The following is a 26,933-nucleotide window of genomic DNA, read 5'->3' as shown; positions in this document are numbered from 1 at the left end:
CCCATTGAAGTAAAATGATATAAACTGATAAACCTGGGACATGAAAATGTGGGAGGAAAAAAGTATATTTTAAAGAGTAGGATGTATTCTAGCTCATCACAGGAAACAGATTTTTTTTTACCATCAAACTCTAAGATGAATACATTTTTGTGCTTTTATTTAAAGGACACTGAATAATATAATGGAAAGCGCCCACAATCGTAGTCTTATAACCAAAGCAGATACACATAAATCCTACCTCCAACCATTAATACAAACCTGACTCTCACTTCACTTGCCAGACTCTCACTGTCAGAGAAGACCAAGTCTTCCCCATGAACCCTCCCAAATATGACAAGATCGAGGACATGGCCATGATGACCCACCTGCACGAGCCCGGAGTGCTGTACAACCTCAAAGAGCGTTATGCAGCCTGGATGATCTACGTGAGCATCCTTCAACCTCTCTTTATTTCATCTATCTCTCCAAGTAGAATCAAATCCCACATGTTGAGTGTTCTGATTTTCTCAGACCTACTCAGGCCTCTTCTGTGTCACCGTCAACCCCTACAAGTGGCTGCCGGTGTACAACCCCGAGGTGGTGGCAGCCTACAGGGGCAAAAAGCGCCAGGAGGCCCCGCCCCACATCTTCTCCATCTCTGACAACGCCTATCAGTTCATGCTGACTGGTGAGTGAGTGATGCATCCATTTACAGAAATGTGGAAACGGAATCTTGAATGAACAGGTAGACTTTGGGCTTTGATTACAATAATACATTGTAGCCACACAGGGCTTCACTGTTTTCAAGAAATTTTCAGTGCTGTAACATCACATAATCTTCCCCACAGCCACTCTACAGATGCGTAAAATGAAGCTAGTCACTGAGTTCACTGACCTGCCCAAGCTAACCCAGCTACAAACTGGAAGCCTAGTTGAAACAATCAGCAGACCTACATATATGTTTCTTTTCCATATTTTTAAATTTCTGATTTGGAGAGGGAAAAAAGTTCAAATATATTTTTTAGTATATTCGAGGAAAATACTTACCAGCCATAGCTGGGAAGCTTTGTGAATTCCTTTATCTTGAATAGATACAGCTAACACTGCCAGCATTTGAGATAGAACATGAGTAAAGAAAGAACTGTGACTTCCCTCCCAAAGATTTTGAAGCATTTTCCTACTAGAATGGAAGAAAATAGAAATCCATCTTTCTTTGAAAACATTTTTTTAAAATTTATATCAAAGTCTGTTGCTCCTGTCTTATCAAAACATAAACAAACAGCTTTGATACAAATTACAAGCCCAAATATAGCATTAAAATCTTTTATCAGCATATACCAAATGTATTGCCTTTGGAAATATCCTGAATTCCTGAGTTTCCTGTTGTTCCATGAGATATTAGAAACTGGAGACGATTTTTTGTTCCATATTGGTTTCTCTTTTGTTTGTTTTGTTGTGCTGTTTTTAAATTGTCTTTTAAAGGAGAAGAGAAAGGGATAAAATACAAATCTTGCATTACAAACTGGCCAGCAATTCTATAAGGATTTCATGCTAGTAAACTGTTCTTTGGTTGTCAACAGAACCTAGCTACCTTGCAGAAATTATCCAAATTCAGGCTCATTCCAGAGGTTTTAACACACAGCAGTTGCATTTATACTGGTATGCATACCACCACCTGTACCAAGGTCCCCACTTCCCCAGGTTTCGGGGCTGCTCCAAATTCAAGATTACTTATCTCCAAACATGATTTTGATATAAAACCAGGCAAAATCGTAGCATCTAACCAGGTTAGAGACTAAAACACTGTTTTCTTATCTATGTTCCCACTAGCTGCGACATGATCTTTCATGGTTTTTCTTCTATTGGAAAAAGAAATCAATCTGAATATGTTTCAAAATCTGTCTCTACATCCCTAAACAGAGCTTTAAAGTTCTCTGAAGTCTATATGCACATCTAAATAGCATCCATCTTGTATCTATTTCTCTGAATAGGTTTTTTTAGATTTGAGAATGCTCTAGAATCAGTACAGAATTAAAAATTTAACAAATCAGAAAATTGGTATAAATCCAACATATCAGTCATATAGAGTGACAGTTTTTGCATTACTTAGAAAATGTGTATAAAAGAGAGAAATAAAAGGAAATGAACAGCGACAGTTATTAATACAATTCCAGATCTCTTCCTTTTTTAGTATTACCAGCAGTCAAGTTAATATCAAGAACTGGGAGGAGGCCAGACAGCCGAAAAGTATATAAACCAGAAGTCAAGAAGACCAAAATATCTTAACAAGTGATGTAACTATCAGAAAAATCACTTATTCCTCCTTTATCTGTTAAACGAAACTTCAGATTTCTGATTCTTACTGAAATAGCTACAGATGAAAGTATGTGATGCCTGGAATTTTCTTTAAAATAACCGAGCTTGGGATGGGAATACAGATTATATAAAATTGGCCAGATAGTAACTACTGAAACGCTGTATACACAGGTACGTAGGAGCTTTTAACAGTATTGTCTCTATCTTTGTATAGGTTTGAAATTGCCCATATGTTTTTAAATTAATAAAATACCAGAAGAAACAGATGATTCTTTGCCTCTCATTTTCACAAATTTTACTCCAAGAGGCAAGTACTGTCTGGGAGCTACACACAAAGCCAAAATCACAGGCAATATCTTCAAATTGTTAAAAAGAATAAACTGTATTTAATCTGAACAGAGTCAATAATATTCATAGGGAATGTGCATTATTTTTTAAAATGATGGTCTTGATTTCTCTGTCACAGATCGTGAGAACCAGTCCATCCTGATCACGTATGTGATTTTTCCTTCTTCTCTGATTGGTGGTGATTGTCTTAGATGTTGACAATGTGAGCTGTAGTTCTGATCTCTTCTCTGGTTTTTATTTGACAGCGGAGAATCTGGGGCAGGAAAAACTGTGAACACAAAGCGTGTCATCCAGTACTTTGCAACAATTGCAGTCACTGGGGAGAAGAAGAAGGAGGAACCTGGGAAAATGCAGGTGGGCCTGATGGGCATGTGAGAATTATGATGGGCAGGGCACTCAGGAAGCCACGGACTTCCTTGTGTTTCTGCTCTTGTGTTTCTCTGCAGGGGACTCTGGAGGATCAGATCATCAGTGCCAATCCCCTGCTGGAGGCCTTTGGCAACGCCAAGACCGTGAGGAATGACAATTCCTCTCGCTTTGTGAGTTTCTGGGTCACAGAAGGGTTTTCTCGGGTCTTAAATGCCCATAAAGGCATCTCTCAGTCGTTATTTCAATCTCTTCTTACTCATGTGCTGTTTTGTACATAACATCGTCTTTTTCACTTGCAAGGGTAAATTCATCAGGATCCATTTCGGGACCACAGGGAAACTGGCTTCTGCTGATATTGAAACATGTGAGTAACACAACCATTGAAACTCAAACAGATAAACCAGGGATGTCATTTGCAGGGATACTGCCAACACGTGGTGAGCACTGAGCCTGCTGCCAGTGCCGCTCGCGACCTAAGGCCATAATTCTCCACGATGTCTGTGTGCTCTGCTTACCTCAGTGTCAGACTGATGGCTCTGCAGCACATTTTGGAATTCCAGTCTCAGAAGCAACTATGGCATTTTTTCCAGGACCTACTAACAGGTTTCCAGGACTATTCACGGGTTCCTATATGTTATCTACAGGTTTACAATACATTTCTGTGATTTGCTCTTTTTTTTTTTTTTTTTTTTGCAGAAGGATTCACATTTACTGGTTCAAATAGAGTATCTAACATTTGCTAAACATGCATTTCACACTAACTGGTCACATTTCCACAGGCAGTCAAATTCTCAGAAAAGGGCCCATCCCTTGGCAGACGGCAGGGTGAGAGGTAGCAGAGGGCCAGGGTTGCAGAGCCTGCCAACCATCATTTGGTCGTGCAGGACTGATGGAGCCAGGTTGGCAGGCATTCTGTGATTTGCTCTTGATCTGAGCTTTGGCAGATGTTTCCAAGGTAATCACTCACCAAAGAATCTAAGGTGAGCTGAGGAAGGAGGGGATATTAAAGATCAATTAAAAGACAAAGGTCACAAGTCATCCATATGAAAAGCTGATTTGTTACTAGAGCGTGCATACTTCACTCTTTGCTTTTAAATGGTGAGAACCTTGGGTAATTGCCATATGTATTTGGAATTCTTACATACAGTACCAACAGGATCAATCATCAAGTTGAAATCTCAATGAAGCCTATTGTAATATCCCCAATTTTAGCCAAAGACATTGTGGTTCATTTACTATCTCAGGAGCATTGATATCTTTTCTAATTCAATGTCTATTTCCCCCTCTTTCCAGATCTTCTAGAAAAGTCTAGAGTTACTTTCCAGTTGAAGGCAGAAAGAAGCTACCATATTTTTTATCAGATCACTTCCAATAAGAAGCCAGATCTGATTGGTAAGAATGAACCTAAATTCACAGACAAAAGTTAATATTTTTGTTAACTACTTTTAATGTGAAACATACACCCTGAACTCTGTGTACCCAGAAATGCTCCTGATCACCACCAACCCATATGATTACGCCTTTGTCAGTCAAGGGGAGATCACAGTCCCTAGCATTGATGACCAAGAAGAGCTGATGGCCACTGATGTAAGACACACACTCACTTTTTTAAAAATCTATTATGCATGGGAATGATAATAGCAACCATACTGTAAGTGTGGTTACCTTAGAATATAGTGTAAATTCACCAAAATACATTAATATCTTCTGCCCTAACCTTTGTCCTGTCATTTCTCCTGACAGAGCGCCATAGACATCCTGGGCTTTACTCCTGAGGAGAAAGTGTCCATCTACAAGCTCACGGGGGCAGTAATGCATTATGGGAACATGAAATTCAAGCAAAAGCAGCGTGAGGAGCAAGCAGAGCCAGATGGCACTGAAGGTACCAAATGAACCCCCAACTGGGTTTAAGACAGAAAATACACCAAGAAACAATAAAAAGTTCTTCTAAACTCACATCTTCTTTGCCACTAAATTTCTGAAGGGCACGCACACCGTACACATACTGCACTCTGTCCTCGCCCTCTTTCCTTTTAGCATCTCTACATCTCCGTCATTTCTACACACACCAAAAAGAGAAAACAAACCCTAATCACCACTTATAAGTATGTATTTAAAAAGCACAACCTGGGGCCAGATCAGAGAGAGGATAAGACAGAACTATATGCTTACTTTGCCTTAGAAATGACAAGAAGGCATACAGGATAACTTGGCATTTCAGTGTGTTTCAGCGCCAACTGGGTAAACCTAGCAGGGGGATACAGTGTCTGCCCAAACACAGAGCTGGGGGTGGAGGATATCCCTAGACATCTGTGCACGTGTGTGTGTGTGTGTGTGTGTGTGTGTGTGTGTGTGTGTGTTGTCTACATGTAAACCTGCAGACAATCTAGGCATCAAGTAAGATAAACAGAAACCGAGAAAGAAAAGTCTTATACTCTATGGAAGGAATATGGAAATCACAGAAACCACCATGGAAGCTACAGTTATCTGCTCCTTTGAAGTCTTTCCTGACCATCCCAGTTTGACATTCTGTCTCCCTCATTTACATCAGAGTCATTGGCAACATTTCAGAAGGGGACGAGGTAGGAATCATCCATTGAGACTTAGTTCCCACATTTTCAGATAAAGAAACTGGTCATTGATGGTAAGTTGGGAAGAGCAAAATTGAGATAAGGTGTATTCATGTCACCTTTCAACCATACCTAAGAGCAGGGACTCTGGCTTTTGTCTTACATAAAGTATTTCCATAAACGTTGGACTTACATTTGGTTTTGCTAAATGACTCAAAAGCTGCTTACAACAAATCACCAAAGGCCAGTGTAACTGACTGATCATTTATTAGCAAGTACATGCTCTAATGTACAGGAAGCCTTGCCTGACCTTCTATAGAATTATTTAAAGTTTTTCATTTAAATAATAATGAAAATGGATTGGAGGAAAATGGAAGGATTATCTTAAAGAAACATCTGCCATTAAACAACATTTCTTGAATTGTGTCTCTGCAGTGGCTGACAAGGCTGCTTATCTCCAAAGTCTTAACTCTGCTGACCTGCTCAAAGCTCTCTGCTACCCCAGGGTCAAGGTTGGCAATGAGTATGTCACCAAAGGCCAGACGGTACAGCAGGTAAGTGCACAACCTGAATGAGTCACACACTTCCCAGGCCTTTAATAGTGCCAACAAACATTACTTTGTCCATGAAGGTGTACAATGCAGTGGGCGCTCTGGCCAAAGCCGTCTATGAGAAAATGTTCCTGTGGATGGTCACCCGCATCAACCAGCAGCTGGACACTAAGCAGCCCAGGCAGTACTTCATCGGGGTCTTGGACATCGCTGGCTTTGAGATCTTTGATGTGAGTTGTCTTCAGATTAATAAAAAGTGGGAGAAAGACAATCTGGGTTTTGATATATTAGGTATTCCCCAGTGGCTCAGCGATAAAGGATTCGCCTGAAATGCAGGAGATGTGGGTTCAATCCATGTGTCAGGAAGATCCCCTGGAGGAGGGCATGGCAACCCACTCCAGTATTCTTGCTTGGAAAATCCCATGCACAAAGGAGCCTGGCGGGTTATGGTCCATGAGGTCACAAAGAGCTGGACATGAGTGAAGTGACTGAGCAGCAGCAGCATGCTGGGTATTATTCATTTACGTTTGTAGTGTCTACATTGCTTTCTCCAACATAGTACCTAGGACAAAATATCTAGGAAGTAACAGGATAATAGCAGTAGTAATAATAATGGCCAAACTCTATCGAGAAGTCTATATTTCTGGCACTCTACTAAGTACTTCAAATTGTTACCTCATTTAATCTTCACAATAACCCAAGAAGGAGTAACTAACATACTTCTAATTAAATGTGGAGGAACAGATGCAAAAAAATCAGCACACCTGCTAAAGATCCTCCAGCCACATAAGGCAAAGCCAAGATAGGAACCTGGATCTGTACTGTTTGGTCCATACACAAGGCTCCTTCCATCCCATTGAGGAAAAAGGAGCTAAAAGGAGAAGCCCAGTGACAGTTCATAGTCTTTCCTCTTCCAGGTTCATCTGACACCCACCATTTCCCCTCTGGGTCATTAGCTTCATCATCTATAAAAATGAAGGTGTCTATAAAGTAACGAAGATTACTATAAAGACTTCATCAGATCTTCAATGCTAGACCACACGAGGTCCCTACTTTCACAGATATGACAATGAGAATTTACCAAATGTTTGATATGAAATTAACCTATTAATTTCACTTTGTACATCAATTAAAGGTCTTAAGAAAAGCTTTCCTTAATAAAGTGACAGCCAAAAGTGAAAATGTGAACTTCACCTTGAATTAGAGAGTGGGGGTGGTAAAAAGGTGAGGCTTTGCAATAAATTACTTTCACCCTTAAATCCGAACCCACTACTCACTGGTTTGTACTTGTGTTGTACTTTTAATACACATTATTGCCCAGGCAATCTTAGAAGGGAAAGGAGGTCAATTCTACCAGAACTCTTGCTGTGTGGCTGACAGCTTTAAACAATGCCCAGAAATCACAAAAAGAGTTCATGTGAAAAATGATCCTTTCTTTCCTGGGATTTCTGAATAAACAATAATTAGTTCATAATTTTATTTCATTACTGAATTTCACATATTTTCAATAAAAGATTTTTCAGTAATGAATTCTACCACTTTAAAAATCCATTTAACATTGGAAATTTGCTTTTGTGCAGTTCAACAGCCTGGAGCAGCTGTGCATCAATTTCACCAATGAGAAACTGCAACAGTTTTTCAACCACCACATGTTCGTGCTGGAGCAGGAGGAGTACAAGAAGGAAGGCATCGAGTGGGAGTTCATTGACTTCGGGATGGACCTGGCCGCCTGCATCGAGCTCATTGAGAAGGTCTGTTTGACTTCTAAAGGAAATCTGAACTGTAAGGATAACTTTCCCAAGTGTCTTAAGCAACTTCAGAAAGTATTACAGTAATCTTAAATAGACTGATATCAGAACAAGTTAGAGACTTACTTTAGAAATTATTTCCTCTTTTCAGCTTTTACAGAAGGACCAGAGAGTTTAATTTCATTTTGTCCTGAGCAGTTTTGTTCTAACACTGACTCAAATCCAATTTGAAAGCAGCACCTCTACTGAGATGGTCTACTTCACCAGAGAAACTGCCTCATTTGTTTTAAATCTCCATATGATCCGAGACGTCAGCAATAGAAATAACTATTTTCTAAGTCAAAATTAATGCAGAGGTAACACAGCTAGAGCTTATATGAAAGCTAATCTGTTTGGAAGTCAAGAAGTCAAATTGCTTATGCTTGTTCATAATCTATCTTTAAGGAGATTAAGTGCACAAAATGTCCTATATAAACTTTGGGTTATTTATACTATTGCGTATAAAGTAAACATTCTAAGTCACTAAGTCCTTTTCATAGAAAAATAAAACTTTGACCATACATTAATTCACCAAGTAGGTGAGTTAATGTGATAAATGTGATAAATACAGACATTTTAATGTCGCCTCCACATGCTGTGCTGACATCTAGAGTTTGTATCTAGCTATTCTTTTACTTAAAAATAATGCTGTGGATCGAATGTGAGAAGGAACGGTGGAAAGTCATTCTAGTGATAACAAAAGGACTTTGAGCTTGATCCTAGTTTACTTTATAAGTATATTTAATTAGGAGTGCTCATAATTCAATCAAATGACAGCCACTATACCTTTTGAGACAAGACAGACTGACACCAACATCTGCTTTTCTGAATTCAGCCACTGGGCATCTTCTCCATCCTGGAAGAGGAATGCATGTTCCCCAAGGCCACAGATACCTCCTTCAAGAACAAGCTGTATGACCAGCACCTGGGCAAGTCTGCCAACTTCCAGAAGCCCAAGGTGGTCAAGGGCAGAGCCGAGGCCCACTTCTCCCTGATCCACTACGCGGGCACCGTGGACTACAACATTGCCGGCTGGCTGGACAAGAACAAGGACCCCCTGAATGACACAGTGGTTGGGCTGTACCAGAAGTCCTCCATGAAGACTCTGGCCAGTCTCTTTTCCACATATGCTAGTGCTGAAGCTGGTACTTTCTGTAACCCCTGATTTAAATTAACCTATCCCCACAGAAAGTTTACATACCATTCTAGCCTCTGGGATACGTTCATTAATGGGTTTTCTTTTTAATCTTAGACAGCAGCGCAAAGAAAGGTGCTAAGAAGAAGGGCTCTTCTTTCCAGACTGTGTCAGCCCTTTTCAGGGTAAAGTACAAATTTAATTCAAAAATCTATGCGGTCTCTATGACTTATCATAATTATAGAATTTAGAATAAATTAGGAGGGAATGGAATGTTAATAGGAATTACTTCAAATATTTCCTCTTGTTCAGGGCACAGCAAGAGCAATACTTCTGTAGGGCCGAATGTTTTACCTACTACTCCTTATTATGCTCATCTCATGTATTCAGGAATTCCAAAATGCCTTTAGAAGTTTTCTGGTTCTATAATAAGGCTGATTTTTGAGGAAGCACAGCTGAACTTCAAAGATCTCCCTGCGGAAAGCCGTATCTCTATTCCACTAATATTGCCCTTTGAGAACGTTCCTGAGTCCCTCTTTGAGAATAAGCCTGAGACACATCCTTTAGGACATCTTTCCACCAAAATGCATCTTTGTCTTTGAGGTAGATTTAATTTTTTGTGATAGCTGAAAATTACCTAAAGCCAAACCTAGTGATTTAAATGGATGATTAAGATAGAAAAATACCTGTAAAGAATTAAATAACAGTAATAATAACATTACTACAAATAATGTGATTCTCTCGGATGGCTTAAAAACTGGCTCTTCTAAAAGGGGACATATGGAGCATCTGATCTAATGGCTGCCTTGTCAGGATTTCTATGAAGTTCTACAGCTAAGTCTCATTCCTTCTAAAACTAAAATGCAGATACAACATAAAACCTAAACGAGAAAATGGCCCTGTTCTTTTCTCACTACCAATTTGCACTATCTCCCCAAACAAACTCTTACACATATTTTCAGGATTAGAAACTCACATTACTTATTTTATATGCTAGTAGTTAACTGAGACACAAAAAAATAAAGCAACTCTGCCTTCTCAAAGAATATACCTAAGAAATATTGAAAAATATCTGCATGCTAGTTTTCTACAGTTGCGTAAATCACCACTGTCTATCATAATCAGTTATTCTGTTTCTGGAGTAACTGCCCCATATGCTTCAGACTGTGGCTCATCCTCAGGTATCTGAGATCCACCTATAGAAGGCCATATAGTCTCATGATTTTAGACTCTTCAGAAAACCCAAAAGGTTACACGTCCCAGGGAATAATATACTCGAGAAAGGAATGTCAAGCACTGGGACAGTGACTAGCATAGGTCACCACTGTAAACTAGTACTGTGAGAATTATTAGCACTGAGAGAGGCCAAAGAGACCTTTGAGGTAATCTCAACCATTTTCAGATGAGACCCAGAGAGACAAAAGGGATTTTAAGCACCTCGTTAGTGACACAGCAAGACAGTAGTCTTTTATTTTCTGATTCTTCCTCAAGAACACTTCATGTGCCTCAATGCTACTTGAATTGGCAGTTTGTTTACAGGACAGATCCTAGGTGTCATAAATGAATACCACAGAGAGCTATATTTCTACCTAGCACTCTGGCCTTTCAGTTATTTGGCAGGCTACAACTCTTGAGACCCTTAAAACACAGAGCAACTGAAGCCTCATAGACTTAATAGTTAGGAGAGTGCCTAGGTTCATTTCATATAATTGCCCAAAAAAGCAACCTGAAATAGAACTTTCTCATCAAGTCCCTTCTCCCTGGTTTCCTAGGAAAATTTAAATAAATTGATGACCAATCTGAGGAGCACACACCCCCACTTCGTACGGTGTATCATTCCCAATGAAACCAAAACTCCCGGTAAGATCTAAGAGCACGAAATAATCAAACAGGCGCAAGTGTGACAGCTGAACTGCCCAGCAGTATACACGTTGATCTCTTTCTAGGGGCCATGGAGCATGAGCTGGTCCTGCACCAGCTGAGGTGTAATGGGGTGCTGGAGGGCATTCGCATCTGCAGGAAGGGCTTCCCCAGCAGAATCCTCTATGGGGACTTTAAACAAAGGCCAGTCACTCTTTGTTGTATTTCACTAAATGCTGTGCTTGTTTAATCATTTTTACTGTTGTCCTCTGTTCATTGTGTTCTATGTACCCTGTTTAGTGGGTATTATGAAGTAAGTCAAATAATATAATCTTGTGATGGTAGAACAGAATACACGCTAGAGGAGGTGGCATTTCTTACAGATAGGAAGGAAGCATGCATTAGCTCATGGAAAAATCATATTGGATTCACCAATATGGACAATTGGATTTTCTATTTTGCTTTCTCTCTTTTTACTGATGTTTCTTTTTTGGTGTCGTTTGATTTTCATATATGTTCACACCATCCTAATCATTCATTCTTTCTTCACTGAAACAGATACAAAGTTTTAAATGCAAGTGCTATTCCAGATGGACAGTTCATTGACAGCAAGAAGGCTTCTGAGAAACTTCTTGCCTCCATTGATATTGATCACACCCAGTACAAGTTTGGACACACAAAGGTACAGCCACTATTTACTTACAGCTGATCCAAGCACCATCTGCCGTGTCTGTCTCTCCTGTAGTCTGGGGATGATGTGTGACTTTCTCTCTTTCCAGGTTTTCTTCAAAGCTGGCCTGCTGGGTCTTCTGGAAGAAATGAGAGATGAAAAGTTGGCCCAGATTATAACAAGAACTCAAGCTGTCTGTAGGGGATTCCTAATGAGGGTAGAATATCAGAAAATGCTGCAAAGGAGGTAACGACTATGCAGAGTGTCAGGACTGTAAGGTCCCTCAGGGACTTTATTACATCAGTCTTGCTCATTCAGTAACTCTTCCATTTTCCAGTTCATATGCACTTCTCACCCAGTTCAGAACCCACTCCCACAACACATCAGACTTTGCCCAAGCCCTCACATTTGGACTCCCATCAAAACTCTCTCTCTCACTGTCTCCCTTCTATTCCTCTCACACACAGCTGCAGGAATCATGTGCAGTAAGCACTGTTCTCATCACGCCATATCTCAGTTGCAGTTCCCCACGGTCTCCCTTGTCAAATCCTAGTTGCCTCTGTGTCTGTCGAGGCCCTCTCTATTCCCCACCTCATCTATCCTCTCCAACTGCCTTGTCTTTTCCAGCCAGCCTAAACAGTTTGCCAGTCTCTTATATTCTCATGTTTGCACAAGCCCTCTCCTCTTGGCCTTATGTATTCATTCACCAGCTCACACCATCCATTTCCTCTTCCCCTAATGAACCTCATCCAACTCCACTGACCTAGTGCTACTGCGTTCCCTGTGCTTACACACACGTTTTGCACTCAGTCTGCTCGTGCACACTTGTTTATTTCTGTATAAGTTTTCCCAAGGCTTTCCATGTGTCAGCATTATGGTTTATGCCTTCTTGGTTACGGTTCTTATAAATTGGACCTGTAGAAATAGCATTTCCATTTTAACAAGCTTGAAGAGGCAAACACACTGTTCAAAGGCAGTCAAACTTGGCCAGTTTACTGCTACAGTGTGCAGAAGGGATATCTTTTATTACTATTTTTTAAGTGTTATTTAAATAAAACAAATTTTGGAGCTCAATACAAGCTAAATGCCCTGTAGACATTAACAATCTAGTTGAGCAGGTAAGAATGAGGCATTTGAAAGGATTTGAGAAAAGCCAGTATATCATGTGAAGAAGCTAACAAAAGAAGTTCACAGAGCAGATAATTCAGGGGTGATTAAATAAGAGGAGAGGCTTCAAGAAATACATGATAAATCATAAGCTCAGTGTAGGTTCAGTTCAGTCTCTCAGTCGTGTCCGACTCTTTGCGACCCCGTGCATCGCAGCATGCCAGGCCTCCCTGTCCATCACCAACTCCCAGAGTCCACCCAAACCCATGTCCATTGAGTTGGTGAAGCCATCCAACCATCTCATCCTCTGTTGACCCCTTCTCCTCCTGCCCTCAATCTTTCCCAGCATCAGGGTCTTTTCCAATGAGTCAGCTCTTTGCATGAGGTGGCCAAAGTATTGGAGTTCAGCTTCAGCATCAGTCCTTCCAATGTGGAGCAATTCGAAAAGCAAGCCATGCCCTTTCACAGTTCTCATCAGTGTGCCCACAGCCAAGCTGCATGATCAGCTTACAACTTCCATCAGTTCAGTTCAGTTCAGTTCAGACACACAGTCGTGTCCGACTCTTTGCGACCCCATGAACTGCAGCACGCCAGGCCTCCCTGTCCATCACCAACTCCCAGAGTTCACTCAGATTCACATCCATCGAGTCATACCCACTCCCAAATCACTAACACTGTGATTTCTCAGGTGTTCTTAAAATGGTGCGTGTTGCTCATATACACAAAGTATCCCTCCTCTAAAGTCAGCTTCTTTGCTAGTGTGACAGGGTCGTGGGAACACAGAATTGTTAAGTATGAGCAGTGCACATTAGCCAAGTGGTCATACTGAGGACCACTCTAAGTGGGAGTCGGTGGGAGTGTGTATTTATGTCCCCAGCATATAAAATATACAGAATTTGGCAAATCATTTATATGTGGGGTGGTCATTAAAAGGGGAGTTTATATGTTTAAAAAAAATAACAGCAACAACAACGTTGTCTCTGATGGATCAACCTACACTAATCCTTTCCTGTCATTTCAGAGAAGCCCTTTTCTGCATCCAGTATAACGTACGAGCCTTCATGAACGTCAAGCACTGGCCTTGGATGAAACTCTTTTTCAAGATCAAGCCCCTCCTCAAGAGTGCGGAGACAGAGAAGGAGATGGCCACAATAAAGGAAGAGTTTCAGAAAACCAAGGATGAACTGGCCAAATCAGAGGCCAAAAGGAAGGAACTGGAGGAAAAAATGGTGACTCTCTTGAAAGAGAAAAATGACCTACAGCTCCAGGTTCAATCTGTGAGTACCCTCTGTGCTGAATCCACCATGTCAGTGACTTCACAGAGCAGATAATTCAGGGGTGATTAAATAAGAGGAGCGGCTTCAAGGAATACATGATAAATCATGTCAGTGCACCATTTTCTTGACTTCACAAACACTTTGGATTTATAAATGGCCTTTTCTTGAAAAAGAATATTTCCAATTGCTTTTTTCAGTATTTCACTTAACTTTGAACATTCCTATGAAGAAGGCAAGAACTACTTCCAAATTACAAATGGGAAATTGAAGAATTTATTTAACAATGTCACAAATTTAACAGCCATGAAGGAAGCAGTTTAAAGGCAAGCCCTCAAATCTCAGTCATTTTTCTAAGAAAATGACTGCTTTAACTGCTTCAACCCAGCCTTAAAAGTGGAGCCCTATTTTCTGAATACACATGTATAAGATTGCATTTAAACTCAAAAAAGACAGTCATTCTTATTTCTCTCTGTAACTCTTTTCCCCAACCCCCAGGATTTAGCCCAACAAACTGACTTGCAGTTATTTGAACTGCACTACCAGGGTAAAGGGCAGAGCTAATGAACCCTGTGATTCTTCCTTTGATACAGATCCCAAGTTCTTAAGGTCTCTCCTCTGTTTATTGATTCAAGAAGAAGCAGAAATCAAAGTGGGACAGGCTTGGCATCAACACTCTGGCCAATTACAATCTCCCATTTCCTTAGGCCAAGTCAAGCAAGCCCAACAATGTCATGAAGAAATCCATAAAAAGGATAGCTACTTTAAAATTTTTAAGCTATTTTCAACTTTTCCTATTGATAAATTAACTTATATGAGAGTTACATTTTCCTTAAAGCACAGTATCACAGCCTCTTCATCTTAACCTCTGTTCACAGGTATTATCATTAGTCAGTGAGTAAATATTTACTGAGTGTATCACTTAAAAGCAAAGGAACCCTGAAAAGTCCCCATTATCATTCATTCAAGCATTTTAAAAACCTAAGATGTAAACAAACACTGAGAAGTTAAAGAAATTCCCTAGATCAGAGTAATCTAATAAGTTGGTGGCTGAACTGATTTTTTTGAGTCCTTTAGTCATTTATAAAAACCTTATTGAGTAATATAGTTTCGCAAAATTACAAGTTCTTATATACTCTAAACTTCCTTTTGAGACTAATTCTTAAAATGGAAAAGGAAACCTTGGACCATTATAGAACTGTTATGGCCTATCAGGGAGATTTTGAGCATATAAAAATGTTTCATGGAAATATATTCATAGGCATAAAAATTATGTTCTTTTTTTTTTTAATTTAATCTAGTAACTGGGGAATGACCAAAGCCAAAATGAACCAATTTGACTAAGTCAAAATCTTTGAATATTACAGCTGAAATGCTCTTAACAATCATCTATTCCAACCCTCTTAATTACATGAGATAACTGAGTATAAGAGGAATAAGGCAAATTTGAGACAAGAACTCAGGCTTTGGTCCTCCCACTCTTCTATACACTACTTTTTAAAACAGTCAGTTACTTCAATTCAGCCATTTTTCAGACTAATTTGTTTCTAAATCTATTGTCCCGGATCTAATTAGCTACATTTCTCCAAACAATGGAATAATGTTCAACTAACTTCTACTGAAAAATTCATTAGCATTCAGTAAACACTTCTATTTCATGCAAAGAACAAGTTCAAAATAAGTAACAAATTCTCTAATTAGTTCAACGAATCTCCCCTCAGGAAGCTGATGCCTTGGCTGATGCGGAGGAAAGGTGTGAGCAACTGATTAAGAACAAAATCCAGCTGGAGGCTAAGATCAAGGAGGCGACTGAGAGAGCCGAGGATGAGGAAGAGATGAATGCTGAGCTGACGGCCAAGAAGAGGAAACTGGAGGACGAATGTTCAGAACTGAAGAAAGACATAGACGACCTTGAGCTGACCCTGGCCAAGGTTGAGAAGGAGAAACACGCCACAGAGAACAAGGTATGAATCACATTGCCCTATACCCTGCAGAGACTGCCATCCATCAAACCTGCTCCACTGCAGAGGTCACTTCTCTTTTAACTCTTCTAGGTGAAAAACCTCACAGAAGAGATGGCCGGCCTGGACGAAGTCATAGCTAAGCTGACCAAGGAGAAGAAGGCCCTCCAGGAGGCCCACCAGCAGACCCTGGATGACCTGCAGGCAGAAGAGGACAAAGTCAACATCCTGAACAAAGCTAAAGCCAAACTAGAGCAGCAAGTGGATGACGTAAGCGTGCTTTTAATATCCACTTGGAAGTTTTTTTAATTTCCTTTAATTTTTAATGAAATTTACTTTCGCATTAGCTTGAAGGGTCTCTGGAACAAGAAAAGAAACTTCGAATGGATCTAGAAAGAGCCAAGAGGAAACTGGAGGGTGACCTGAAACTGGCCCAAGAATCCACAGTAGACATAGAAAACGACAAACAGCAACTTGACGAGAAACTTAAAAAGTAGGAAATCCCGAAAACAATTCTGTGCAACACCATCTTTCAATCTGTAGGAGTACTAATATGTCTTGTTCTTCCGTCTAAAGGAAAGAATTTGAAATCAGCAATCTGCTAAGCAAAATTGAAGATGAGCAGGCAGTAGAAATTCAACTACAGAAAAAGATCAAAGAGTTGCAGGTGAGTCATCTCACCTCCGTTTGTGTCTTCAGCCAAAAACCTGACATTGAGATGAGATCGTTCACGTGCTGTGTCACCGCCAGGCCCGCATCGAGGAGCTGGAGGAGGAGATCGAGGCCGAGCGGGCCTCCCGCGCCAAAGCAGAGAAGCAGCGCTCAGACCTCTCCCGGGAACTGGAGGAGATCAGTGAGCGGCTGGAGGAAGCCGGCGGGGCCACTTCCGCCCAGATTGAGATGAACAAGAAGCGGGAGGCCGAGTTCCAGAAGATGCGCAGGGACCTGGAGGAGGCCACCCTGCAGCACGAGGCCACGGCGGCCGCTCTGCGCAAGAAGCACGCGGACAGTGTGGCCGAGCTGGGGGAGCAGCTCGACAACCTGCAGAGGGTCAAGCAGAAGCTGGAGAAGGAGAAGAGCGAGATGAAGATGGAGATCGACGACCTCAGCAGTAACGCAGAGACCGTTGCCAAAGCCAAGGTACCTGATACTCCCTTTATTTTTATTTTCCCAAAACTATCTTTAAATGAGGGTAATTATTAATGATAATCTGTAAGAACCCTCACTGCTCTCTGGCATTAAACATTGCTTATGGCACTGATCTAAATTTTCTATTCTGATACATTCCATTCTATTTCGTTTTTTAAAATGTTGGATATGCTGCCCTGGTGGCTCAGTGGTAAAGAATCCACCTCCCAATGCAAGAGATGCGGGTTCAATCCCTGGATCAGGAAGATCTCCTGAAGAAGGAAATGGCAACCCATTCCAGTATTCTTGCCTGAAAAATCCAACGGACAGAGGAGCCTGGTGGGCTAGAGTCTACACGGTCATAAAAGAGTCAGACACAACTGAGCGACTAAAGCAACAAATGATTGAGATTGTTTCACAACCTTCTTTAAGTGTCAGCATCCAGTACCACTGGGCTAAATGAATGAGCTCCAACAATGACCACTTGAGGGACGTCATGCACCCATCGTGCTTGACACCTAACATGTTCCGTAGAGTTGGCCATAAGTTTCCACTCACACTCGACATAGCTTTATGTCGACATAGCTTCACTCTAAAAATATTTTAAGAATCAAGTATTAATTTTATTTTTTACTGCATTGAGTATCTCATCTTTTGTGGCTACGTGTCCTGCAGGGAAACCTTGAAAAGATGTGCCGCACTCTAGAAGATCAAGTGAGTGAACTTAAGACAAAAGAGGAGGAGCAGCAGCGGCTGATCAACGACCTGACGGCTCAGAGAGCGCGTCTGCAGACGGAAGCCGGTAGAGATTTCCCTCAGTCCCACAACTATGTCCTAGAGAAAAGCAGTTCTGGGGATTCTGAGTTAATAGCAATACTCCCATATTACAGGGGGGTAAACAAACTACCAGAATTTGCCGACAAGGTCAGGAAAAAAAGCAAGAAATAATCAACAGACTAGTTTATTTGTTACACTCCAATAGCAATGCTGCTTTTTAGTCTCGACTTCTAGCCAATTCTGTAACAATATTTAAAGCATATATCTGTCAGTTATATGTATAATATATATACAAACCTTTAGGCTTATTTTTTTATGCCATTAGCAAATTCCTTTACTTCTATAATTCTTAGGTGAATATTCCCGACAACTGGATGAGAAAGATGCTTTGGTCTCTCAGCTTTCAAGGACCAAGCAAGCATCTACTCAGCAGATTGAGGAACTGAAACGTCAGCTAGAGGAAGAAACTAAAGTGAGTTTCACCAAAGATCTTGGCTAATCAAATCTAAACATGTTCAGTTAGAGTCTACTTTAAGTGTATAAATTAAATATCACTGAAGAAATGAATTCAAGTCAGTGAACTCATACTTCTGCAGGCCAAGAATGCCCTGGCCCACGCCCTGCAGTCCGCCCGCCACGACTGCGACCTGCTGCGGGAACAGTACGAGGAGGAGCAGGAGGGCAAGGCTGAGCTGCAGAGGGCGCTGTCCAAGGCCAACAGCGAGGTGGCCCAGTGGAGGACCAAGTATGAGACGGACGCCATCCAGCGCACGGAGGAGCTGGAAGAGGCCAAGTGTGTACTGTGAACTCCAGAAGAGGAAAATGACTGGTTTCCCAGCTGAGCAACTCCCAGAAAGATCTGTGATGATAATAACATAATAATAGCACAGGCTAACATTTACTGAGTGTATACCATGTCTCCAATACTAATATATATTACATATTAACATTTAAATGCTTTCATAGCAATATTACATTGCATTGTTATCTGTATCCCTATTTTACAGATGAGGAAATTGAGACTGTGAGAGTTAACCAACTAACACAAGAGCATATGATTAATAAATAGTACAGCTGGGATTAGAATCAGACATTCTGATGACAGAGACCACCTTCTTAAGTACTGAGGCACAAAGACAGATCTCTTAAAACTCACAATGGGGGGCACCCAAACTGTGCATAATGTCCAGGGTTAGTCTGAATAAAGTAAAGCTTTAGTCTGTGTACAGACTAAAGGAGACCTTCAGTAAATCTTCTAGAGCATCAGGGATAAGGGTTTTTGCATGCTTGTTGGGCTTGTATATTTGGCACACAATTGGGAATAAAGCAAGAATGTAGACAATTCAGAAGAGGGGGGGGGAACCCTGCCTTTTCTTAGACTGCATGAATTATCCTGATTTACTTCTTTCTTTTCCTGGTGAGACTCTCCAAATATATTTGATTAAAAGAAACTGGCTATTTTTCTAGGGAAAAAGTACATAAAATAAAATGGAAAGTCTGAGAAAGCAAAAGAATATGCCCAGTATATCTGTGCCCAACAGTTAGTCTCAAATCCTTTTTGGAATGAGGTGAGATATACATCAGTCAATAGAATTACCCTTGCTAATCATTCTCCCTACCATACTCAATCAGAAGCCTGCAAGTCCTCAAACTGTACGCAGTAAGATACATACAACATCAGCTCCAACAATGGCCTCTAAGAATTCAACAACAAAAAACTTGAGTTCAACCGTTCACCACTTTGGACCTTTTCATAGTTTATCCATCTAGAAAGCAGTTCTGGCCAACACAGTTTTGAAAGCCATGCAACTTGACATCTATTCCATAGTTCAGAATTAGGATTATGAAAGGGGACTGAGAGCTTAGCACTTGCCCCTGTTCCTGACCTTTCCCCTTAACTGCCTGGGTAACTTCTCAGGAAGAAGCTGGCCCAGCGTCTGCAGGAAGCTGAGGAACACGTAGAAGCGGTGAACGCCAAGTGCGCCTCCCTTGAGAAGACCAAGCAGAGGCTCCAGAATGAGGTTGAGGACCTCATGCTCGACGTGGAGAGGTCCAATGCTGCCTGCGCGGCCCTCGATAAGAAGCAGAGGAACTTTGACAAGGTGGCTCAACCTATACAAACTCCACCCATGTTTTATTAATACTTAGTCTCCCTTTCTCCATCAGCTGATAATTTACTGCTTTTCAGGTCCTATCAGAATGGAAACAGAAGTATGAGGAAACTCAGGCTGAGCTTGAGGCCTCCCAGAAGGAGTCCCGCTCTCTCAGCACTGAGCTGTTCAAAGTCAAGAATGCCTATGAGGAGTCCCTGGACCAACTGGAAACCCTAAAGAGAGAAAATAAGAACTTGCAGCGTGAGTGCACTTGGACTTCTCTACCCTGTGTGGCCTTGGCAGGACCTCTCCATGTTCTGACCTCTTGTCCTTTCTGTTCACCCACAGAGGAGATTTCCGACCTCACTGAGCAGATTGCTGAGGGAGGGAAGCAAATCCATGAACTGGAAAAAATAAAGAAGCAAGTGGAACAAGAGAAATGTGAGATTCAGGCTGCTTTAGAGGAAGCAGAGGTACATATTATGATGTTGGGCAATGGTACCATGAAAGGGATCCATTATTACAGAGCTGGTGGAAATTTGAACTCACATAACCTTGATCAAGGGCAATTTGATGACAGTTATCACAAGTCTTAAAAATGGAATACTATGACCTATCGGTTCTAAGAATCTATCCCCTAAGACTGTCCTAAATAGAGGCAAAGTTTCAACACAAGATATCCAATCCAAAACTAAAGTGATGCAAGCTATGGAACATCCATATGATGAAATTTTATACAGCTTTTAAATGTAATTAATACAGGGGAATATTTATGGTAGAGGATAATTTTTAAAGCAAGACATATATCTGCGTATACAATTTTATCATGTGTAAATGGACATGGGTTTGGGTGGACTCTGGGAATTGGTTATGGACAGGGAGGCCTGGCGTGCTGCAGTTCACGGAGTCTCAAAGAGTCGAACACAACTGAGCGACTGAACTGAACTGAAATATGTATATATATACAGGGAAAAAAAACTAGAAGAAAATGCACCACATTAAAATAGTGCCTCTTGAGTGGAGGCACGATAGGAAGGTTTTCTGTTTTTATAAATTATGCCCACATGATGCAGTGAACATATATTGTGTAATCAGAAATATATATATATGTTTTAAAACTGAGAATTCCTACAATAAGAATTAGTATAGTACCTTATACTTTACAAAGCACCCTTATTACAGAGCTTCCCTCTAAAATCCATGACTAAACAGAAGGATGATTTACCTAGCAGAGTCCTAGAGTTGTTGTATTGTACTTTGTAAAATTAGACAAACTGATATTAGTAAGGGTTTGGCTCACAAGGGAATATCCTCCAAATAGTCATTTTCCATGATTAATGGATCATTGTTTTGTTAAGGCATCTCTTGAACATGAAGAGGGAAAGATCCTGCGTATCCAGCTGGAGTTGAACCAGGTCAAGTCTGAAGTGGACAGGAAAATTGCTGAAAAAGATGAGGAAATCGAACAGCTAAAGAGGAACCATATCAGAGTTGTGGAGACCATGCAGAGCACACTGGATGCTGAGATCAGGAGCAGGAATGATGCCCTGAGAGTCAAGAAGAAGATGGAAGGAGACCTCAATGAAATGGAGATCCAGCTGAACCATGCCAATCGCTTGGCTGCTGAGAGCTTGAGGAACTACAGGAACACCCAAGGGATCCTGAAGGTAGCTGGGTCCACTGTACAGCCCGGATAAGTGAGGGACGTGACCTGTCTCCCATTCATCACAACAGCTTGTTAAACCATCCATTTTTTTCCCTTTAACAAATTATAGCAATTCATAGTATGAGGGAGCTAAATTAAGTACACATAGAATATATTCTTAAAGAAATATTATGTAAAAAAGGAAAAAACCCAGAAGCCCAGAGATATGATATGAGAGAAATTAGAAGAGTTTGGCACCAATAGGCCTGGGATTGAGTCTTAGTTTTGTTACTTACTAACTGCCTGATTTTAGGAAAGTTATTATTTAACCTTTCAGAACTTCTATTTCTTCCACAAAATAAGAATGAAACTACCACCTCGTAGGGTTACTTTTGAGGATCAAGTGAGAAAAGAGATGTCAAGTGATGGGTAGAGCATACAGAAAATGTGCCATAAAGGATCCTAGCACTTGAAAAATAACCAGTTGATGGCATAAAACACAACAAGAATCCCTAGCTGGTAACATCACCATTTTCATGCTCATTCAAATGACAGGCCCGTCATTTCCTGTGCCTGGTACCAGCCCATTCTTCCAGTTCATCTCCTAGGATGTTCACACCTTCTTTAGAGTGTCTAAGGCCTCTTTATTAACCTAACAGGATACCCAGCTCCACCTGGATGATGCTCTCCGGGGCCAGGAGGACCTGAAGGAGCAGCTGGCGATCGTGGAGCGCAGAGCCAACCTGCTGCAGGCTGAGATTGAGGAGCTGCGGGCCACCCTGGAGCAGACGGAGAGGAGCAGGAAGATCGCAGAGCAGGAGCTCCTGGATGCCAGTGAGCGCGTCCAGCTCCTGCACACCCAGGTGACACCCTCATATCAAACAAATGCTGTATACCCTGATGCTGCTGCTTCCGTTTAGTCGCTAAGTCATGTCCAACTGTTTGTGACCCCATGGACTGCAGCCCCCCAGGTCCCTCTGTCCATGGGATTCTCCAGGCAAGAATACTGGAGTGGGTAGCCATTACCTTCTCCAGGGGATCTTCCCGACCCAGGGATTGAACCCGCATCTCCTGCTTTGGCCTGTGGATTCTTCACCACTGAGCCACCAGGGAAGCCCCATTCCATTTTTATAAATATGTGTATATTCAGAAGGATGGAGGAGACGCTTTAAAATATTAATTGCAGTTATCTTGAATGATGAGATTATAGGGTCTGTTTTTCTTTTTTAGATTTTCTACCAAAAAAGGGACAGGGGTATTACTTTTTTTATTTAAAATTAGGGCTTGAGTCCTTAGATTATTTTGAAAACCATGATGTGGAATAAGCTTAAATAAAGATTATCCACTGACCACACAATCTGAAAATGCTCCATTTAATGTTTCTCATCAGAAGCACGTCAGCATTCAGCACTACAGTGCTTACGATCCCTTTGCCTTGCACACCATTCAGCATCGCTGACCTGCCCAGGCATTAAATACCCTAGTCATTTTGACAACCAAAAATATCCGCCTCTAAAAGTTTCTAAATACCCACTGAGGTGGTATTGCTTCCTTTAGGGAACCACCAGGTGAAATTTTAAGAAAATGTTTTCAGATGTATTCTTCTGAATTACTATTCAATATTCCCAGAGGGAGCAAAACATTCAAGTTTAACAGAAAATAGATTCCTTCTAATAGAAGAACTCTCAGTGCCAGTCTGTCACAAAAAGAAGCAATTATTTTCAAACGATTCAAGGGTAGAATACTAGTGATGTCTGTTTGACATATAATTGAAAGAGCAATTAATTAATATAGGCTTTTTTGAACCTCACACATCCTCACACACAAATCAGATGGGCAATCAGGGGGATGGGACAAACCTTGCAAATGATTAACATTTTTTTAGTGAAATCTTACTATTAGGTCCCCTGCTTGAGCCAACAAGTAAGACATCAATAAAATCCCAAGTGTTCAAACTACTAGTCTTATAAATTTCCACTACTTTTAACAGAACACCAGCCTGATCAACACGAAGAAGAAACTGGAAAATGATGTTTCACAACTCCAGAGTGAAGTGGAAGAAGTAATTCAAGAATCACGCAATGCAGAAGAGAAGGCCAAGAAGGCAATCACTGATGTGAGCAAATGAGCATTTGTTTAATGATACTGTGTGTTACCTGCTATTACCAGGATTATTGTATTGGTTTATTTACTAATTAGGCGGCCATGATGGCCGAGGAGCTGAAGAAGGAGCAGGACACCAGCGCCCACCTGGAGCGGATGAAGAAGAACCTGGAGCAGACGGTCAAGGACCTGCAGCACCGCCTGGACGAGGCTGAGCAGCTGGCCCTGAAGGGTGGGAAGAAGCAGATCCAGAAGCTGGAGGCCAGGGTGCGGCTCTCAATCTCTGAATCTGGGAAGGGAAAAAGTCACTCCCCCACCCTTCTCTCTTCTTGCATATTGATTCCCATCCTTACCCTGGGGCTGAGGACATCCACCCAGTATCATCAGTAGGTCATGAGTCAATTAATATCCCCCAAGGCTGACTATGTAAGTATCTTTCTTGATTGTAGGTACGGGAACTTGAAGGAGAGGTGGAAAGTGAGCAGAAACGTAATGCTGAGGCTATTAAAGGTTTACGGAAACATGAGAGAAGAGTAAAGGAACTCACCTACCAGGTAAGGAGAATAGCTTTCTAGAATATCCAGATTTCCTGCCCAAAGAAAACCTACTGACTGCGTGATACTCAAAAACAGCTACACATTAGCTTGATATATTCAAGGGGCAAATGACACAATCACCTATCACAGGCACTCTTCTAAGCCACAAAAATCAGGAATTCCTTTAAAAATAGCATAAGTGAGGAAAGAATATAGGTTTCAAGGCCAGGTCAACTGGTATTGGCCTCTCTTATTTTTTAAACTCTGATAGGTTACCTAACACTAATCACCCATAAATTCTACTCACCAGAGCAGGGAGGTAAATTAAAGAATTGTATAACTCTCTAACATAGTGCCTACACATGGTAGACACTTATCAAGAGTGGCCACTGTTAATACCATGAAGGAAGCCTCAGGGTCGACCACATTTACTGCAGGCCCACTTGCCATCATATCAAAGTGATTTATGTCACCACCTATAGTAGGTTTATTTTATTGGATTGAATGCAGACCATTTTTTTAACTTCCAGACTGAGGAAGACCGCAAGAATGTACTCAGGTTGCAGGACCTGGTAGATAAATTACAAGCGAAGGTGAAATCATACAAGAGACAAGCTGAGGAGGCTGTAAGTATCTTTAAGCCCTTGAGGGAAGAGTGAAACTTCTGTGGTATTAAGAGAATGTGTTAATTAGAAAGAGACACAGATGTAAAAAACAGACTTTTGGACTCTGTGGGAGAAGGCAAGGGTGGAATGATTTGAGAGAATAGCACTGAAACATGCATATAATCATATGTGAGATAGGATCGCCAGTCCAGGTTTGATGCATGAGACAGGGTGCTCAGGGCTGGTGCACTGGGATGACGCTGAGGGATGGAATGGGGAGGGAGGTGGGGGGGGGGCGTTCAGGATGGGGAACACATGTACACCCATGGCTGATTCATGTGAATATATGGCAAAAACCACAATATTGTAAAGTAATTAGCCTCCAAATTAAAATTAATTAATTTTTAAAAACCCAGGATTTATAACAAAAAAAAAGAGACAAGTAAGAATATATCATTCTTAAGAGATGATATAAATTTGAATTTACTCCCAAATTCTAATTATGGAATAAGATTTCAAGAGGAGATATTTTTATTATTAAGCAATTTGTAGGGGTTGGGGGAGAAAAAGAAAATTCCAAATAACCCGCCTTACTTGACAGCTGCAAAGAATCCCCAGTAGAAAATCTAACACCATGATAAATATTCCTCTCCCTCTAGAACTGGGCAAAATCAAGTATTCCCAAAAGCCAAATAGAAGTCTTTTACCCCAACTGACTCCTTCACTCACTAACCAGTGTCATCAGCAGAGGCTTATCCCTGCACACTTGCTGTAGCACATTGGGCTGTGTTGGAAGTTCCTCCAGCTTCATCTTTCCCGGTTGTTTGTTCCCTCTTCTTCCAGACACAACGTAGTAGGTAGGAGATAAGAAAAGCAAACACAAAAGGAAGTGACAGGACAGAAATAAGTCCAACCAACGGAGGGCATTACTTTCTTCCTAGCCCAATTTTTCTCCCATCTCCGTATACCAGAGTCAAAACATATGGCAAAACAAATTAAGTGGAATTTTCCCAAAGTTAATAATTTGATCTCACATTTACTTTCTAACCTCTGTGACCATAAAGGGGTCTCTTCCCCCTTTCCACACAACCCATACCTGGTAAACTGATTTCACATATACATGGGTTGGGCACAATGAGCCTGTCTCTTCCGTTTCGAAACTGTTCTTTCTTTCATTCTTTAGAATAAAAAAAGTAATTGAAGCTACAAGTTCGGTCTGGATTTGAAGTCAGATATGACAAACAGACCATAAGAAAGAAGTATCTGAGTTGAGGAAATAGTCCTGTTTCGAGACAAGTGCAATAAGAACCACGAAGTCTAATTCTCACAACTTTATTCTTAGGAGGAACAATCCAACACTAATCTCGCCAAACTCCGCAAGCTCCAACATGAGCTAGAGGAGGCCGAGGAACGGGCTGACATTGCCGAGTCCCAGGTCAACAAGCTGAGGGTGAAGAGCCGGGAGATTCACACAAAAGTCAGTGCAGAGTGAACACACACCTGCCTGGTGCTGCCAAGGGCCTGAAGAAATGCACAAAATGTGCTATTCTGGGTCACTTGCTTTATGATGTTTTTTTCTCTTAATGTTGAATAAATAAAAACCATAATGAACTGATAAATTGAAGCAGAGTGTCATTTTTTTATTTCCAGAATTACTTATTCTCAAACACAGTTCTCACCTAGCTGTTATCTTTTAAACAGTATATAAGGCTTTGCGGAACATTAAGTGTTTGTACCCTTCTCACCACCCAGCATCCCCTTTCCCATCTCCACCTCCACGACACACACACACAAGATTATCTTTTACTGGACCTGATTCTATTAAATCTCTCAAGATTGTTCCAAATTACTATGTAAAACACTCCATGAGGTTACTCCTTCAGACAGGACCCATTCGTGCACCCGCTCCATACATCTCCTGTGTGCAGGGCCTTGCTCTCAGTTCTCTGGTACCTGCCATGAACAAAGCATAGTTCTTGCCCTCTAGGAGCTTATATTCTATAAGGAGAGAAAGGCGATGAACAAATAGGAAGCTGTGTAATGTGTCAGATAAGTGCTGATAAGAAATTAAAAAAAATAAGAGGGAGGCAGTTAGTGTTTTGTAAAGAGGAGTTGAGGA

At 41.1% G+C, this 26,933-nt stretch overlaps 1 protein-coding gene and 1 long non-coding RNA gene across 5 annotated transcripts in view; one reads left to right on the top strand and one right to left on the bottom strand.

The window, feature by feature from the left end:
• Window positions 1–11,727, bottom strand: part of LOC132657410 (uncharacterized) — a 95,376-nt gene extending 83,649 nt beyond the window's left edge. Inside the window, exon 1 of the long non-coding RNA XR_009595554.1 lies at window positions 11,619–11,727. This is a non-coding gene — a long non-coding RNA (uncharacterized LOC132657410). The remainder of the gene's footprint in view (window positions 1–11,618) is intronic.
• The window catches only part of MYH8 (myosin heavy chain 8), a 28,882-nt gene extending 2,449 nt beyond the window's left edge, over window positions 1–26,433 (top strand). For all 4 annotated transcript variants that reach the window (XM_027974886.2, XM_027974885.2, XM_060395435.1 and 1 more), the window contains 37 exons: window positions 282–425; window positions 511–667; window positions 2,762–2,789; window positions 2,889–2,997; window positions 3,090–3,182; window positions 3,313–3,376; window positions 4,306–4,404; window positions 4,496–4,599; window positions 4,756–4,894; window positions 6,018–6,136; window positions 6,214–6,363; window positions 7,714–7,884; window positions 8,756–9,065; window positions 9,173–9,240; window positions 10,828–10,915; window positions 11,002–11,119; window positions 11,474–11,597; window positions 11,695–11,831; window positions 13,714–13,969; window positions 15,688–15,930; window positions 16,021–16,197; window positions 16,275–16,420; window positions 16,504–16,594; window positions 16,678–17,067; window positions 17,731–17,857; window positions 18,186–18,304; window positions 18,429–18,625; window positions 19,751–19,934; window positions 20,021–20,186; window positions 20,274–20,398; window positions 21,284–21,592; window positions 22,230–22,433; window positions 23,561–23,686; window positions 23,770–23,940; window positions 24,123–24,227; window positions 24,740–24,835; window positions 26,157–26,433. In XM_027974886.2, coding sequence (XP_027830687.1) covers window positions 282–425; window positions 511–667; window positions 2,762–2,789; window positions 2,889–2,997; window positions 3,090–3,182; window positions 3,313–3,376; window positions 4,306–4,404; window positions 4,496–4,599; window positions 4,756–4,894; window positions 6,018–6,136; window positions 6,214–6,363; window positions 7,714–7,884; window positions 8,756–9,065; window positions 9,173–9,240; window positions 10,828–10,915; window positions 11,002–11,119; window positions 11,474–11,597; window positions 11,695–11,831; window positions 13,714–13,969; window positions 15,688–15,930; window positions 16,021–16,197; window positions 16,275–16,420; window positions 16,504–16,594; window positions 16,678–17,067; window positions 17,731–17,857; window positions 18,186–18,304; window positions 18,429–18,625; window positions 19,751–19,934; window positions 20,021–20,186; window positions 20,274–20,398; window positions 21,284–21,592; window positions 22,230–22,433; window positions 23,561–23,686; window positions 23,770–23,940; window positions 24,123–24,227; window positions 24,740–24,835; window positions 26,157–26,306 — 5,604 coding nt within the window. In that variant the 3' untranslated portion in view covers window positions 26,307–26,433. The remainder of the gene's footprint in view (window positions 1–281; window positions 426–510; window positions 668–2,761; window positions 2,790–2,888; window positions 2,998–3,089; window positions 3,183–3,312; window positions 3,377–4,305; window positions 4,405–4,495; window positions 4,600–4,755; window positions 4,895–6,017; window positions 6,137–6,213; window positions 6,364–7,713; window positions 7,885–8,755; window positions 9,066–9,172; window positions 9,241–10,827; window positions 10,916–11,001; window positions 11,120–11,473; window positions 11,598–11,694; window positions 11,832–13,713; window positions 13,970–15,687; window positions 15,931–16,020; window positions 16,198–16,274; window positions 16,421–16,503; window positions 16,595–16,677; window positions 17,068–17,730; window positions 17,858–18,185; window positions 18,305–18,428; window positions 18,626–19,750; window positions 19,935–20,020; window positions 20,187–20,273; window positions 20,399–21,283; window positions 21,593–22,229; window positions 22,434–23,560; window positions 23,687–23,769; window positions 23,941–24,122; window positions 24,228–24,739; window positions 24,836–26,156) is intronic.
• The last annotated feature ends 500 nt before the right edge of the window (window positions 26,434–26,933 follow it).

Source organism: Ovis aries, chromosome 11, assembly GCF_016772045.2.
Source record: "Ovis aries strain OAR_USU_Benz2616 breed Rambouillet chromosome 11, ARS-UI_Ramb_v3.0, whole genome shotgun sequence".
Classification (NCBI taxonomy): domain Eukaryota; kingdom Metazoa; phylum Chordata; class Mammalia; order Artiodactyla; family Bovidae; genus Ovis; species Ovis aries.
Note: the sequence above shows the minus strand (reverse complement) of the source record. Positions and strands in the feature narration are given on the sequence as shown.